General features: G+C 58.4%; 2 protein-coding genes across 2 annotated transcripts in view; one reads left to right on the forward strand and one right to left on the reverse strand.

Annotated features, from left to right (window-relative positions):
• Positions 1-1,081: 1,081 nt before the first annotated feature.
• Positions 1,082-4,261, forward strand: VOLCADRAFT_75328 (uncharacterized protein; the record flags this gene model as incomplete). The annotated part of the gene is made up of 6 exons (XM_002952271.1): positions 1,082-1,404; positions 1,519-1,606; positions 2,150-2,267; positions 2,688-2,752; positions 3,262-3,374; positions 4,167-4,261. Coding segments are annotated over exons 1-6 (657 nt in total), but the record flags the coding sequence as incomplete, so codon positions are not given.
• A 5,823-nt stretch (positions 4,262-10,084) lies between these two features.
• VOLCADRAFT_121058 (uncharacterized protein) overlaps positions 10,085-15,457 on the reverse strand; it is a gene marked incomplete at its 3' end in the record, with an annotated part of 8,407 nt that continues 3,034 nt past the window's right edge. The window contains exons 3-12 of the mRNA XM_002952351.1: positions 15,335-15,402; positions 15,003-15,041; positions 14,142-14,243; positions 13,488-13,565; positions 13,098-13,172; positions 12,408-12,542; positions 11,920-12,030; positions 11,170-11,247; positions 10,531-10,623; positions 10,085-10,213 (exon numbers count right to left, since the gene is read on the reverse strand). Coding sequence (XP_002952397.1) covers positions 10,085-10,213; positions 10,531-10,623; positions 11,170-11,247; positions 11,920-12,030; positions 12,408-12,542; positions 13,098-13,172; positions 13,488-13,565; positions 14,142-14,243; positions 15,003-15,041; positions 15,335-15,402 — 908 coding nt within the window. The remainder of the gene's footprint in view (positions 10,214-10,530; positions 10,624-11,169; positions 11,248-11,919; positions 12,031-12,407; positions 12,543-13,097; positions 13,173-13,487; positions 13,566-14,141; positions 14,244-15,002; positions 15,042-15,334; positions 15,403-15,457) is intronic.

The raw sequence follows: 15,457 nt of genomic DNA on the forward strand, positions 1-15,457 counted from the left end.
CTGCCAACTCGACAGCCAATTCGACACCCGGACAGGCTGATTCGACACCCGGACAGACTGATTCGACACCCGGACGGGCCAATTCGACACCCGGACAGCCCAATTCAGGCCCAGCACAGCGCAATTCCGAGGCTCCACAGCGCAATTCTAGAACCTCCGGCGAGCCTGCCAGAGCGATTCAAGACCCCGACGGACCAATTTTTATGTCAGGAATAAAATCCAGGCTAATTCTGCGACAGAGCTCTACCCCAATCCAGCATAATAGGTACCGTCTTCTACATAACAATGATCATCGCCTATATCCTCCATTACATATCGCTTGGTTAGGCGCCGAGGTCGCGCGTTGCGCAGATCCTCAGCCTGTCAAAAATTTAGCCCTGCCGGACACCCGAAGGGCCGACTACGAAAGGCCCTCGCACAGTGCAAGGCGAAGACCAACCATACAACCGAGGCCATGAGGACCACCTCGAGAAGCGGGCCAGGTAAGTATGAATACTAATGACGCGGCGTTGCCACCCACTCCAAACAGCTATTGTCATTGCTTTTTGTCCAAGCGATGGTGGGTGGGTTAAATCATAACGAGCACGAGGGTGCCGCCACTTTAACCGCTGGCATTTCCCCTGCCTATAACTGAAGGTTTTCTGATAGTAACGATAGAAAACCGAGGCTTTCTGTGAACTCAGAAGAGCTGGTTGTGTGTGTTGGTACGGCATGTAATGCCAGTTAAGGAGGTCTTACTTACAGGCCTCGATTACCGTTTAAGCAGAGGGTGAATCGACAGGACATTTAGTTGCATGTCTTTTGGCATCCGTTCAGGTCAAAAGATATGCACAGCCGTACAGACCTAGATGTGGCCGGTCTTGCATCTATCTACATGTTTGCGAGATGTTCTGCCGGCATTTACCTCTCTGACCCAGATTGTCCGGCCGCGCATTTCCTGATACGGCTGTTTGTGATGTCAACGCAGTATTGCAGTACTGTACTGCTGCATGTTTTTATACATGGCATGTGCCACAAATGCTGTGCGTCCTGCGTTAATGTTTTTTGTGCGATGCGATGAATCTCACGGAGGTTGGAAATTAGCGACTTACAACGGCAAACCGCAATAACGTGCAAGTAAATTGTAGTTCGCAACTCGTTCGTTCTCCCATTAATACCTCACGTGAAAACCAGTCAGTTTTTGGAAGTTTATTCCATTTTTCTGGTGAATCAGAGCTTGGGCGGATGATGCAAGCCTGGACTACACGGGGGCCCTGCCCAAGCGCGCAGAGCTGTAGAAAATCATTCATGCATACGGGATCAAGGATCTGTGCCAATTATAAACTACAGCTCATTGGGAACAGCCATGCCCACCTGCTGGATGCTTGTCCTCATTTGCCTCGCTTTCGTCGCATCCAGTTAAATGTGCGTTTAGGCTATCAGCATGCAATCCCAACATCTTTACCCTCACATTCTTGTCGATATCCACCTGTATGTTTCAGCTGCGATTTATAACGCAGTTTCCACCCTCCGTGGCAGGGGACCCCGGAGGTCAACCGTGGTGCGATGACTGCGGAGGCAAGCGGCAGCGATGACCGCAAGGTCGGAGTGCTTTTCGTTTGCCTCGGTGAGTAGGAACCTGTTCACCTCGGCCCATGCGCCCAGCAGGAGGTGAGGGGTTTCCCAACCCCAGCAGCCTCGTCCCCTTCATCATCCTGGAAGTCTTTTTCGGACGAGTAACCAAGTAGCGCATACGGCAGCGCTGTACTGTAAATGAGTTGCTTCGACCAGAAAAAAAGGCCGCAGGTCCACTTTTCTGATGGAGTATGAAGCAGGTTGTCAGGACGGAACCTTCTAGGCTGTAGGCCTAAGATGCCGGCTTGCTGGCGCTATTCTCCTCGGTTCCCTTTTTCGCGGCTGTCGCGATGACTTGTCTCTCCGTCCTGGACTAGCCAATGCCAAGTTCGTCTGTGGGTATGCATGTGTACACGGCACATGGCGGCATTTCACATCTCGTCCCGTATATCAACCGCCAACAACCGCTAACGCCCTCCCCAACGGCCCGCCCAACCGCACCCCCGCCCCCGCCCATAACCGCCCTTGCATTTGCTCTCCCATTTGCCTCGTAAGCAACTGCCCCCTCTCTCCTAACAAATCCTCGTCCGTTCAGGGAACATCTGCAGAAGCCCGACCGCGGAGGCGGTCTTCCGCTCCGCAGTAGAGAGGGTGGGGCTAGCAGCCGCCTTCGACATTGACTCTTGCGGTACAGGCGGTGGCAGCCCTGACTGGTGGGGCAGTGGCAGTGGTAGTGGTAGTGGTAGTGGTAGTGGGTATAAGGGCGGAGGTGACGTGGGTGAGCTGTCTCAGCCGGCAGCCCCCCGGCGATATACTAAGGGGTGTAAGGGAGCCTAGGGAAGGAGGGCGAGGCCAAGCGCGACGCGCTCTTCCTGCAAGATACCTGACCGCAAGATACCTGACAAGATACCGCACGATCATCGGACGTAATGAGGATTTAAAACCTTTCGTTTCTTTTGGTGGCGCTGCGCCCTTTGCTCTCCCTTCACACTAGGACGCCGGGTACCTTAAGGCAAATGCAGCAGTGCGGTTATTCCCCTGCAGACATCTCGCCCGCACGTCATCTCTCTGTTGCCCTACTGGCGCCTTCTGTTCAATCCCTCCCCCCCCCGCCTTCCCGGTGTGGCCCCCAGGTTTACGGAGGGGGGTTGGTCGTATCACGAAGGCGACGCGGCGGATTCACGCATGGCGGTTACAGGTGCACTGAGGACGGCCTAGGTGCCCTTTAGGTGTGCAGGGAGGGGGCCCACCTGTGTAGCCGGTAGATGAATCCAGCTGTGGAGCAAGGACACAACGTGCGATATCACCGCCGGCACCACTGGGGGGGAAGTGGGGCCCGTGATCGGAAGGCCAAACGTGCGATGCGGCCGAAGGTTTTCCGTTGTCGGAGCTGGTGCTAAAAAAACATCCTATATCGCTTGATTTTAATACAAAGGATGCTCTTAATACAGCAAATGGTATTGTTGTGGGTGGGGGCCCTTCCTAGTGTGGTGTGGTGTGGTGTAGTCTGGTGCTGGGGCCCAGGTCCGGCAGTAGCCCACGCGTCACTGCACTGTACGACACAGCCACACGCGCCGTACACACCTAAACCGACCCTCCACTGGACCCCAAACCTGCCCGTCTTGCTCATCAACCCGCACTCCTACCTCCTTGGCCCACTCGCACCTATCCCACCACCAACCCTATCCTGCTACACAAAACACGCAGCCCGCAAGCGTGGGGTGCTGATCACGTCGCGGTCCCGGCCGCTGCAGCCCGTGGACCTTACCCGTTTCGACTACATTATCGGAATGGACGCCAAGAACCTGCGTGCCATTCGGGTGACTATGGGGTTGTTGCGGGCTTTTGGCGGGGTTCTGAAGGTTAATGAGATTGCTTAGATACCCCCTTGAGGGAGGGTTTGGGGAGGAAGGCGGGAGGGGAGCTAAGCTGGGGGGTATATGCGGGCGGGAGTGAGGGCGCTATCTACACAGCACAATGTCCCCCGTGGGGGAGTTGGAGGGTGTACTCTTGCGGCCGTTAGTGCACGTAAGGCCGAGCTGCATACGGTAGAAAACCACACCGTTTCCTTACTATACCATTTTTTATAACCACACCCGTATACGGGTAAAGGGGGCAGATGGGTATATGGGCGACTTCCCCCCGCGGTCCCGCGGAGGCGGGAGGAGTTCGTACAGTTTGTCGTCATCGCGGGTTTCGCCCTCCATGCCGGTAGACAGCATAGACCGCAAACGGAACCTGTCAGGGCCTGGAACCTGGGGACGTAGAGGGTTGGGCGCGTTGGAAACACTTAGCCTCTACAACTCTTACCAGCGCCATCATCATCATAATATAGGTAGGTACCTGCAACGCGCCGGCCCTCCACCATTACCAACTGACTTCGCTCCCTAATCCTTCGTACTGCAGTTTCCGCTCCCCTCACGCCAGCTCCGCCTTCCACCTTTGATTTCGGTTTGGCCCTCATCAAACCCGCCGGCTCCCCCGCCGCCATTTGACGTAGAATATAAATATAACTTAAATAATATAAATGTATTATAGTATATACATAATATATATATATGTGTGTGTGTGTGATGACAACGGCGCTAACCCTGGGTTTGGTGGACCCTCAGGCTGCCGCCGACTACTGGCTGGTCCGGCCCATGGGTCAGGGCAAGGTGCCTCAGGACTACAGCCGGCGCATCAGCCTTATGACCAGCTACTGCAGCAAGTTCAAAGGCGAGCCCGAAGTTCCCGACCCCTACTACGGGGGCCCTGCGGTGGGTGGGAGGGAGGGAGAGGGCTGGTGTGGGAGGATGGGGGGGAACAGGTAGAGCAGGCTGGCGGGCGCGGTTTCTCTGGATGTGTGCTGGCAGATAGAGGTGGCGACGGGTTGGAATGGACGATCAGGGCAGATAGTGAAACGCCCGGGGGGAGATTTGACCTGGGGGGAGGGGGATGTCTTCCTGGGAGAGACAAGTACGTATGCAAGGTACATAACAAGCCGGGAGGCCGGGAGAGCCGCATCTCCCCCCTCTCCTATCTCGTAGTAATACTATGGCGGAAACATCTTTCCCCTGGTCAGAGGGTTTGTTCAGGCCCGGCTCGGTTTCTAGGGGAGCTGTTCGGGGGGGCATTTCCTAATGCCCCGGGGGGGTGGGGGGTTGCGCTCTGCCCAACCGTTAACCAACTGGCGCACTGTCGCAACCGATAGCCTCCACTTGCAGGTCCTGCCGTTCTTGCTCTTATTATCGCTGCCGCTCCTCCCTCCCGCCGCCAACTTCCCAACGGCGGCCGCCCGCCCCTGGCAGGGTTTTGAAAAGGTGCTGGACCTGCTCGAGGACGCGTGTGAGGGGCTGCTGGAGAGCATCCGGAAGGAGCGCGGCCTTTGATTTAAATGTTGTTTCTCTGGAGGCGGCGAACGCGAAGTGCCTGGATGAGAGGGCCCGTATGCACATATACATGGTGCTTGTGCGCAAACGTTTTGGCTGCTGCTTTTCCGGAGGTTTGGCCAGCAGTAGGTTTTGCCACAAGAGTATTGGAAGTGCACTCCGCCAGGCCTCTGCGTTCATCAAGTGTTGCGCGTGCAGTGCCGATTCGTGATTGGTGGGAAGTGGGGAAGTGAAAATAGTTTCTTGGGGCTGCGGCCGCTGGTTGGATGGCGTCAGTCTTCAAGATATCGGAATTGCTTATAAAAACCTAGAAAAACCTGGGGCCGACACAATCTTGCAAACAGATTAGGCAGAAAAAAACAGCATCCGGAGCGTATTACGTTGGGGAAGAGAGAGCGCCAAGGTCATGAGCTGCAGATGACCACTGTTTTTTTGGTGAGTGCGTTGTGTGTGAAGGTTATCTGACCGTTATCTGACCGAGCCTGACACTGGCTAGGGACTGCTGCCCAGCCCCAACGGAAAGGCCGCCCAAGCTCTCTCCCGCGGACGGGAGAGGGGCGCGAGGGGCCTATGCCGCCCTCTAAGCAGCCGAGAGCCACAGGTCCGCTAGCTCCGCTCTCATCCCCGGGGATGTGGGAGGCGTCGCACGAGCGCACGCTCTCATGAGTCAAGGCGAGTTTGCGCACTGAGCCTGAAACACGAAACAAGACTCCTCTCCATCCCCGGCCTGATCCGGCTCTTGGGGTGAGGGTTCACGAAGACAGAGGAAACCCGGAAACCCTGTACAAACCCTACCCCCTCCCTCCCTACTAAGGCACGAGGCCCTAATATATAGCTCGGCCTCTCACCCGATTCTCCGTTGGGGCGGGCGGGCAGGGCAGGGTTCAAGAAACTTGCGCTAACCACCTATCGAGCGCACGCTGGACTAGGCTAGCAGCTATCAGTTCACCGACGGGTCTAGGGATGCCTCGAGGCAGCACCCCACTCGAGGCACACCTCACACAGCGTCACCCAGTCTGCCTTACAGCCCCCCCCTTCGCCTGTGACTCCTTCTAAGCCCCCTACAGCAGCGACTTCTCAAAACCCTCCCACTGTCCCTCCCCTTGGCGCAACCTGTGGCGAGGCGAGCCCTCCCACTCGAAAAGCCCTCTATCCAGACCCAACAAAGAAGAACCCTCCGGGGCCTATCCCCTCCCCGCCCAGCGGGATAGCCCATCTACCGGGGTCCTCCTAAGCACCCGCTTCTATTCCCCCTCCCCTTCCCCTCCCAGCCCAATGATCTGTTCGCAACACAGGCGCCGGTCCACCACCGGTAATATGGAATGGCCGGGGCCCACCCTGTCCCAGCCGCGCCGGGACACGCAGAGCTCTGCAAAGCCCTGAACCCGCTGCCAGAAAGTCGAGCACCGCACGACGGCTCTCGCGACCTCCAGCGGGGCTGCTGGGGCCCCAGTGGTGCGGGGTGTGAATTGCGGATTGCCGCCCGCAGTCCCGCCCGTGCACGTTCCCTCTGGCGGACAGCGCCGCGAGGCCTGCCACATCCCACACGCGCTGCTGCACCCCTGCCGGTGCTTCTGCGAGCCACACGTTCGCCCGGGATATGGGTCCGAGCTCGTAGGCCGCCCACTCCAGAAGTGGTGTGTGCACGCGGCTAGGGACAGCACTGCAGCATCTGCTGTTGCCCAGCCGCTCCTCCGAATCCGCCACAGCCACACGGCTCCACGTAGAGGTGCCGTGTAGATGCCCCGTGTTGCCGGGCGCCAGAGAGTTTCCCTTGTGCTCCCGCTCTCACATGACCACCCACAGCCGTCGCAGCGTTTCCGGCATGCAGCGATCCTGGCAGAGAGAGGGATGACTGTGACGCGGTGCATCCGCGCTGCAATGCGGCCTTGAGGACCGCCAGTGGCTTGGCTAGAGCAGGGCCGGTGAATTGCTGACAGGCACGATGCGCAGGCCGGCCATGGTAGGCGGTTGCGGCTGTTGTCCGTTGGGCAGTGCTGTGTTGGCAGTGACGCGGGCTGCTGTTGCTGCTGCTATGGCGGCGATGGCGGCGATGGGGGGAAAGACGAACCACACGCGATTGAAGCTGCTGCCAGGGCAAGATAGTAGCAACCGAAAGAACTGACCGAAAGGCGTCCGTGGCGACTGTGACGACTGTAACCTCGGGATGACGACTGTAACCTCGGGATGAAGAATTGACGTAGATGTTGGAAGTCCTACCTACCTAAGCCGCCAGAAAAAAAGGCTGAATAGTATAGCCAAACCGTAAACAAGTAGGTGTAGAAAAAGTAGTGAAGGCGGCGAGAAAAATAGTGCTGACGTAAAAGTGGCGTAAAGTTGCTGGCCAGGAGAGAGAGCTGCATTGCTGATACTGAAAGGCTGCCGGTATGCAAGTGCTCCTCCCAACCCCCCAAAAAAACTAGAACGCGCGACTGACCCGACCGACCCAAACTAAACTATTCCGGCTAGCCTACCGACGCCAACGCGAAATACCAAAGAAGCTCGAACCACCTTTTGGACTCACCTGGCCAGGCCGCCGAAGTAGTGGCAAAAGGCACATGCAAAAACAAAAGGGTAACAAAGAGGTGAGGCGGGTGCGATAAAGGACAAGGGGACATGCAATGGGGGGAAAGGGGGCGCTGGCGCCTCCGTCCCGACGAACAGTAGCTCCACCACCTTGTCCTTGTTTCCAATTTCTGCCCCGCGGCCTCTGCAAGCGTCTGCATGGCGGCCAGGAAGCTCGGTACGGCTGCCTCGCTTTCCAGCGGTGTCTGGCCATTGTCTGTGACTGTACAGCTGTCGTACGTTCCTCACTTTCCTGTGTGTGTAACCCCTTGGCTTGAGGATCAGGGGGGGGGAGGCCCGCACGAGCCCTGAGGGGGGCCCCCCAGATTACCGAAGTGACGTATATACGGCAGGTGTAGAGGGCGTGGGCCTGGCGGGATTATCCCCTCCGGGACGTAACACAAGCGGCACACACACACACACATACATACGCGTGCACACACGCCTCGTGTGGACGACGCGGCAAGGCGGCAAGTACTTAAGGTTGGGATAGATACGCGCGATTGCCCCCTGACACCTCCCGTAATGGACCTTTTCGTTTTTCAGCGACAGCGACTTCTGCTTTGTGTGACTTCGCTTTCATGCCCATTTGTAACACACTGCTAACTCCTCATGGCCTTTCCATGGGTCTTCCTCAAGCTTACGGCTCCTTTTTCGCCATCATGTGGGGGATGTGGGGGTGGATCGAAAACCCAGGCTGAGCCCCAGGTCCGACTGCAGGTACGAGCGCAGCACACCGGTGCAGGTGCGCGCAGAGCCCCAGAACGGACGATGTGATTCACTTCCTGCATGTCATGGCCCTTGGGAACACGACCGGATGTCTCACGGAGATGAGACGCGGCCGGGTGGGCGGCCCTTTTACGAGACGCTTTCATTCGCCACACCCATCTATCCCATCCCATCCCACCCCCACAAGTCACTTCGCCGCCCCGTGGGTCTATACCTATCTGCACGCCTCCATGAATAGGTGTATGTCTAAACATGCCTGCCAGGCCCATACTGCTGTACATCAATACCTCAGCTCAAAACGATGCCGCCGTAGTCCTGAGCCGCCGCCGCCGCCGCAGCAGCAGCAGCAGCGCGGGCAGGCCCAAACCCCGTTTTAGGATTTAAGGATTTTCCAACATCTCTTTCTTCTTGCCATGCAGCTGTAGCTACTAGCTGCAGGGTTCCCGGCCTGCGGGTCCCCGTGCAGTCGGGCCACCCGCCCGCCACCCACCCCGCGACATCACCGGATGGGGGCACCTGGACTGGTGAGGCTGTTAGGGTGTGCTAGGGTCGTGACAGGAGCCTTCATACACTCTTCCCAACCCCCACGTTGTCGTCATGCTTCAATTTCCGTACCCTCCCCTTAGTCCTACGTGACGTGGTTCCGTACCACGTTACCAACTCCTGGAGGATGATACGGCATCATCTGAGACGTGGCATGACGTCATAGGCCGCATAATGCCGTACGTGCCGTGACTCGAATGTACATGTAAGAAACAAACGCAGAAAGGTTTAGGCGGTCTGTTGAGGTGTACAACGAAATTAAGAACTACGCACACGTCGAGCACACCCCCTTGAGTGTGTGTGTGTGTAAACTCCTTAATCAGATCTTCGTACATATTTTCTCAGTCAAGCTGGGCGGCCGGTATAACTAATCCAACCACCTTTTAACCTTCCATTCAGCGAACCAGCTGGTCCGCTACTTTGAAGCAGCATGTATATGGCAGCAGGTCACCGGTGAGCCAACCGGGCAGAGGCTCCCTAAGCGGGGGTGGAAGGTCAACCACCATTCCTCCCGGACACGTATACAACATACCCGTTTTTAGGTAAATACATTCGCGCTCCTAAAAGAAGTCGTCAACGGGCTGTCTGGCCACCCGCCCTGCATGCATACCGCGGGGTGCCCCCTCCTTCCCCTCTCCCCCCACCCCGGCAGCTCCCCGCCCTGCATGCAGATGCCCCATCGCTGGCCGCTGGCTGGTTCATACCAGAGGGGAGAGAGGGGAATGCGCGGCGACATGTGGTCAGTCCAGGCCTGGCCATTCCCCCCCTCACCCCCCCTCACCCCCCGACACTGCTCAGGGACACCTGGGGATAGGAAACTTGCGGGATGTGCTCGACCCGCCTTTCCGAGGTCTTTCCGTACACCCGTATATACACAGTGTGCGTGCTCCGGAGGACGAAGGACCTTCCCACCACAAGACCCATTTCCACGGAAGCTTCGTCAGCGCAGAAGCAAGAAGCAATTCAAGGTCCCGTCCACCCCACTACTATTTCGCAAACCGTCGAAGTTTCAGCCGTACCATCATCTTCATCCGAAATAGGTAAGCGGCGCCACCACAACCCACACACACCATCGGTCGCTGGGTTACTGCCCCGGCTAACCGCTAAGGGCTAAAACTGCCAACAGTTTTGCTACGGCCGCTGTAGCAGCAGCAGCAGCAGCAGCAGCAGCTGCAACTGCCTACCGCCGTTGCTATGGCTGCCTCCGCCACCGCCAGGTCGCAGCCGCCAAAAGCTGCAGTAGCATGCTTGCGGCTGATGCTGCTGGTGTACACCAGGCGATCACGTGTGGTGGCGGTGCCTCGTGCTGCTGCCGCGTGGTGCTACTGCCGCTGTGGCATGCCTAGCAGTTCCGCCTCCTTCGCCTTGGCAGCGGCGCGAGCTGCCTTCTTGGCCTCCCGCTTGGCGACCCGAGCGGCTTCATCCGCGACTGCCCCACCACCACCACCACCCTGCGCAGGGGAACCAAAGCATTACTATTTGTTTTTTGCACCCCTACACTACACAAATGTGTAAGATAATTAGGGCCGCGGTCTGAGCCCCTGGGCCCCTTTTACTCAAATCTCCAGATTCTAGATGGCGGTGTTCCCCCCACCCGAGGGCCGTACAGCCCCGCTCCGCCCAGCCGCCCTCCTTTCACGCCTTGATAACCCAAGAGGCAGACAGACACGCACCCCGCTACCTCACACCCTTCCACTCTTCCTCCCGCAACCGCCACACCTGACGCCATGTACCGCAACATGCACGCGCCATAGCACCCACACCGTACCTTGCCCGCTCCCGCCGCGGCCCCCCCCGTCGTGTCCTTGAGCAAGCTCCTCCACTGCCTAGCCACTGCATTGGCTTCTTTCACCTCATCCACCTGAAGTACGACAACAACAACAACATCGCCACAATTAACAACATCACCTCAGAAGGAGGAGGAAGAGGAGAAGAAGAGGAAGAGCAAGAAGAAGCACGTGAAGGCACCGTGAAAGGTCGCCACAAATACATACATACATAGGCCAGGCGTATACACAGCATACACAGGTCAGGCACTACTGGTAAAGCACGCACCAATGCCCCTGGAGGTCCCGGGATCGAGACCTGTCAGGATCCCAAAATCCTTCCTATGGTGGAAGGTAAAGTGTCCCTAGTCGATGGACGGTGGTGACCTGGGATAAAGTTGACTTGCGAGCTGACCAGGAATGGAGTTGGGCCGCTGTCGACCCGGCAGATTCCGTTGGATGCTGGTGGTGGGTGCGGAACCTGAGCGATCCACTGAGAAGTTGACTAGGGTCACTGGATGAGGGTGCCCCGAAATACCGGGGAAGGCAGGGTTTCGCAGGGTAGCTGCCACGGGCGAAGATACACCCCCCTGTTTCACACATCATACATTCACACACACACGCGCACGGGCCGAGCTCACCTCCACCCTCCGAGCACCCTCGCTGCCCAGCCGGTCCAGCTCGTCCAGTACGGAAGTCAACGCCGTGACGGGGTCGTTCTGAAGGCAGTGCAGTGGTCGTGGGGCCAAATAGTGTCGGTCGGGGTGGGGGGTTGGGTTTCCCCACCTCCGTGTGCGAGTGGGAGCGCCAGGAAGGTTTGCGGTGCGGAGTGAGGGGGAGGGACGGACGGCCAGCGGTAACGGAAAGTTAGGGGGAAGGAGCTGGGGACCTGCCCGGGGTGGGTTGGGGGGATTACCAACGCACACACACACACACACACACACACACATACACACATACACACACATACGTACATATGCAGGTGTGTATGTTTCATGGCTTGTTTGTTTTCAGTCCAACCCGTCTTGTTATTCCTTGTTATTCATTCCTTGTGATGCTGGGGCTCCAGGATATAAGAACCGAACCTTGGTTCCGAAACCAGCGCGGGGTTAAAACTCCGTGTGTGTCCCACCACCCACCCACCCACTACGCGACCCAGCAGCCCTAACCCACCATTTTAACCTCCCACTAACCTATCCCCCCAAAAGGAAAATCAATCTAACCAACCGCAGGGTGCCCAAGTCCAAGCCCAATGCATCCAATTCTAACACATGTACCCAACCCCCTAACCGACAACCACCTAACCGAAACCCCAAACCGACCCAAACCGAACCACACCTGACCCACATCACTCAATCCACCCCAGTAGTGCCACCCGCCCGCCCGCCCACCTGCGCACCCGCCGCCTCAGCTCCCGCCCCGCCGTCCACCCCCACCCCCTCCTCCCCCTCCGCCGCCCGCAACGCCGCCTTCATTGCCAACCGGGCGATGAAGTTGGGTATCTGCGGGGCAGAGCGGGGACACATACACACATAACACATACATACATACACGCACCACATTCAACACGCACACGTCCACGACAGGTCAAACAAACACACCACCTGGCGAGAAAACAAAAGAGATGCGTCACATCCCGTCAGATCTATGTGAGATCCAACGGGAAACATCAACTGCATGGTGGCAACACGTGCATGTGCATGGAAAAGGTTACAAAACCACCCCCCACCTCTCTCTCTCACGCCCCCTCCGCCCCCAAAATCCCCGCTCACCTCTCACCCAACCACCCACTCACCCGCCCTTTACCCCTCCTCCCAAACCCAAACCCAAACCCACACTCCCCAGCGTTCCCCCCTTCGAAAACGAACCTAAAACCCACCCGCACACCCTTCGCCTTGAACCCACTCCGCAACGCCGCCGCCGCCACTTGCGCAGGGCTGTACAACAGCGGCGCATCGCTGAGCATGAGGGCATCCAGGGCCCCCCCCGCGGCCCTACACGCCTCATCCACCACCTGAGGCGGTACGGACACGAGCACGTCGTCCAAGGGGGGAAGAGCGGCCCCGCGGGCGGAGGATGCGACAGAGGGAGGGGGGAGGCCAGCGGCAGCTTCCGTACGAGCGTCCTTAAGCTCCTGCGCGCGTCAGGAAGTGGGAGATGTGCTGTGTCTTTCCGTCAGTTCGCGGGTGCGTCAAGGGTGTGTGTGTATGTATGTATGTGTGTATGCATGTGTATCGCGTACCTCTGGGTAAGTACGTACGTATGCATGTTGTTACAGGGTGGTATAGCTTCACCATTGTATGTATGTATGTAAGTGTGTATATGTGTGTGTTCGGAGGCGGGTTACTGGAAAGCAGTGGTGGCGAAATCGCACTCCGGGTGGGCAGATAAATAGACAGACAGACGGACAGGCGTACAAGAGGGCAGGCGCTGTACCTACATGGTGTTGGCCTTTGGCACCCCTCGGGCTACAGCCCCAACCGGGGCCGGGTGGGCCTTATCCGTATCATACATGGTACTCTGGCTATGAGTCCTACGGAATCGCCCCCTCGTTCCCTCCCCCACCCACCAGAATCATCCCGTGAAGTGCTCTGTACGGCGAATGTACGACAAGATCGAAGTTGAGGCCCTCCATTAGGGCCACCTGCACACACACGGCGGGTTTGGGATGTGTGTATGTATGTGAAAGGGGGGGAAAGCGCGGTGGGGTGGGGGGCCCACGAGGGGCTGAATGCCTGGGGGGATAGGGCTGCCCGCAGATGTCCCACACGCCCCCCTACCCGGCAGACAATGATTCCCTCCTACCCGCCCACCCCGGCATCCACCCCTACCCTAACCAGCAAGTCTCTCCTCCTCCATCCCCCTCCCCCCTTCCCTCCCCCCTTCCCTCCCCCCTTCCCTCCCCCCTTCCCTCCCCCCTTCCCTCCCCCCTCCCTCCCCCCCCTCCCTCCCCCCGCACCTCCTGCTTCACCACCAGGTCCTCGCTCACATCGAACGCCGCTGCGATGTCCGCAGCCCGCGTGTAGCGCTCCTCTACCTGGGGAGAGGGGAGGGGGGGGGGGAGAAATATGTGTGTGAGGGGGAAAGAGGATAAGGGATGTATATGTACGGAAGCAGCCCGGGAAAAGCAGACATATGAGTGCGGGGGGGGTTAGGGGCCTTGAGAGAGCGTGCGTGGTGCGTGTGGGTGTATTGCTACCACTGTTGTTGTGGTAGCACATCTCTTGAAGGATTGGGATGATGTACGGCAATGAGACGAATTCCGTACGACAGCAGCAAAATTACCCGCACCCGCCGACCTTTTCACTTTCGCTCCAAAAGTGTGACAAAGGTATACGCGACCGCTACCACCGCCACGGCCACCTGCTCACGGCTCAGACCACCCCTACCTTCCATAACCTCCGTCGCCCTTTTCCTTTCCTGGGCTGCAGCTCGTCCAGCGCCTCCCCCCCCACCGTGGGGCCCACCTTAAACATCCCCACACGTGTCCGCTAAGGGTTTTTCCCAAACCCCTACACGCCCCCTCTGTCCGCCCATGTCCCCCACCTCTCCCTCTTCCCCCCCATCCCATCCCCCACCCAACCAGTACACACACACGAACACACACACACACCTTTGTCGCCATGAATATTGCGGTGATCATGACCCTCCCTGGATCGAACTCCATCGATGTGTGCCTCAGGAAGAAGCGCTTGTGGTACTGAATGGCCGTGGACTGCACGCATCCATGCGCGAGGTGGCCGAAGCAGGAGCCCCGGGGGGAGAGGGAGGGGGGAGGCAAGGGGAGGAAGAGGGGGGTAAGACGCACCACTGCGGGAACCAGAAATAGACGGGTAGTCCAGGAGCGGGGTAAGAGGGGGGGAAAGAGAGGGGTTGGGTGACAAAAGGGGAAGAAGGGGGAAAGAGAGGGGTAAATCGTGTTTAAGCAGCACAGGGATCCAAGTTGTTGCGGGGAAATGGTGGGAGACACTCGCGTGTGAATCGGGGGGATGCTTCATTTGTCGTTGTACGGGATTAGACACGGAAGCGCTTGGGGGGGGGAGAGGGCCGAGTGGAGTGGCAGGGCCAGGCGCGACGAGGAGAAGAACCGACGACAGTGGCGGCGGCGGTGGAGGCTGCGACATCAGAGGCGGTGGATTGGCCTCAGAGTTGGCGGTACGTGTCGTGCTGTGTTTTTGCATGTTTGGGGCTCCCCACTGAGCCCCCGTAGCCCCTTGACCGCCCCGCAATGCTCAACCCGCAACCCACAACCCTCAGCTAGTAGGCGGCAGGTGGTGAATAGCATCAGAAAGGGCGCTAATCCTCAGCTGCAGTTTGCCTGCCTGTTCCTCTTCCCCATCCCTCTTCAGACCACAAACCGGGCCTCCTCAAACCACCACCACCACCACCACCACCACCACCTAAACTGTCACATTACCCGTTTCCCCTCCCCCCGCCCCCAAAACACATATCCCCAATCCCCCATCTCACTCACCATCACCTTGACCGGCATCCGCATCTCACGACACTTTTCCTGAGGGCAGTCGCGCGCGTGTGTGTGTGTGTGTGTGCGGGGGAGATTATATGGGAAGTCAGTGCGCGGGGAAGGAGGAGTGGGGTGTCAGGGTCGGCGGACTACGTCACAGGTTTCGGGGCTAGACAACCTCAGATTTTGGGTGGGGGTCCACCAACACACACACGCTACCAGGGCGACACCCCGCTGGGGCCCCACCGCCCGAAACCTAAGCCACCTCAGCTGTAGATTCCCTCTGCCCATCCTCCCACCCACCCCCTCTCACACTTATTCTTCACCCACTCACCGCCCACCTGTATGATTTGTTGGGAGTACTTGAGCATGAGCAGCTCCCCCACCAGAGACACGGGCTGTGGGTCCTCTGGGGGGGGGAGGGGAAAGACGAACCACGAACGAGTGAAGCTGCTGCCAGGTAA

Source organism: Volvox carteri, assembly GCF_000143455.1.
Source record: "Volvox carteri f. nagariensis unplaced genomic scaffold VOLCAscaffold_29, whole genome shotgun sequence".
Taxonomy (NCBI): Eukaryota; Viridiplantae; Chlorophyta; class Chlorophyceae; order Chlamydomonadales; family Volvocaceae; genus Volvox; species Volvox carteri.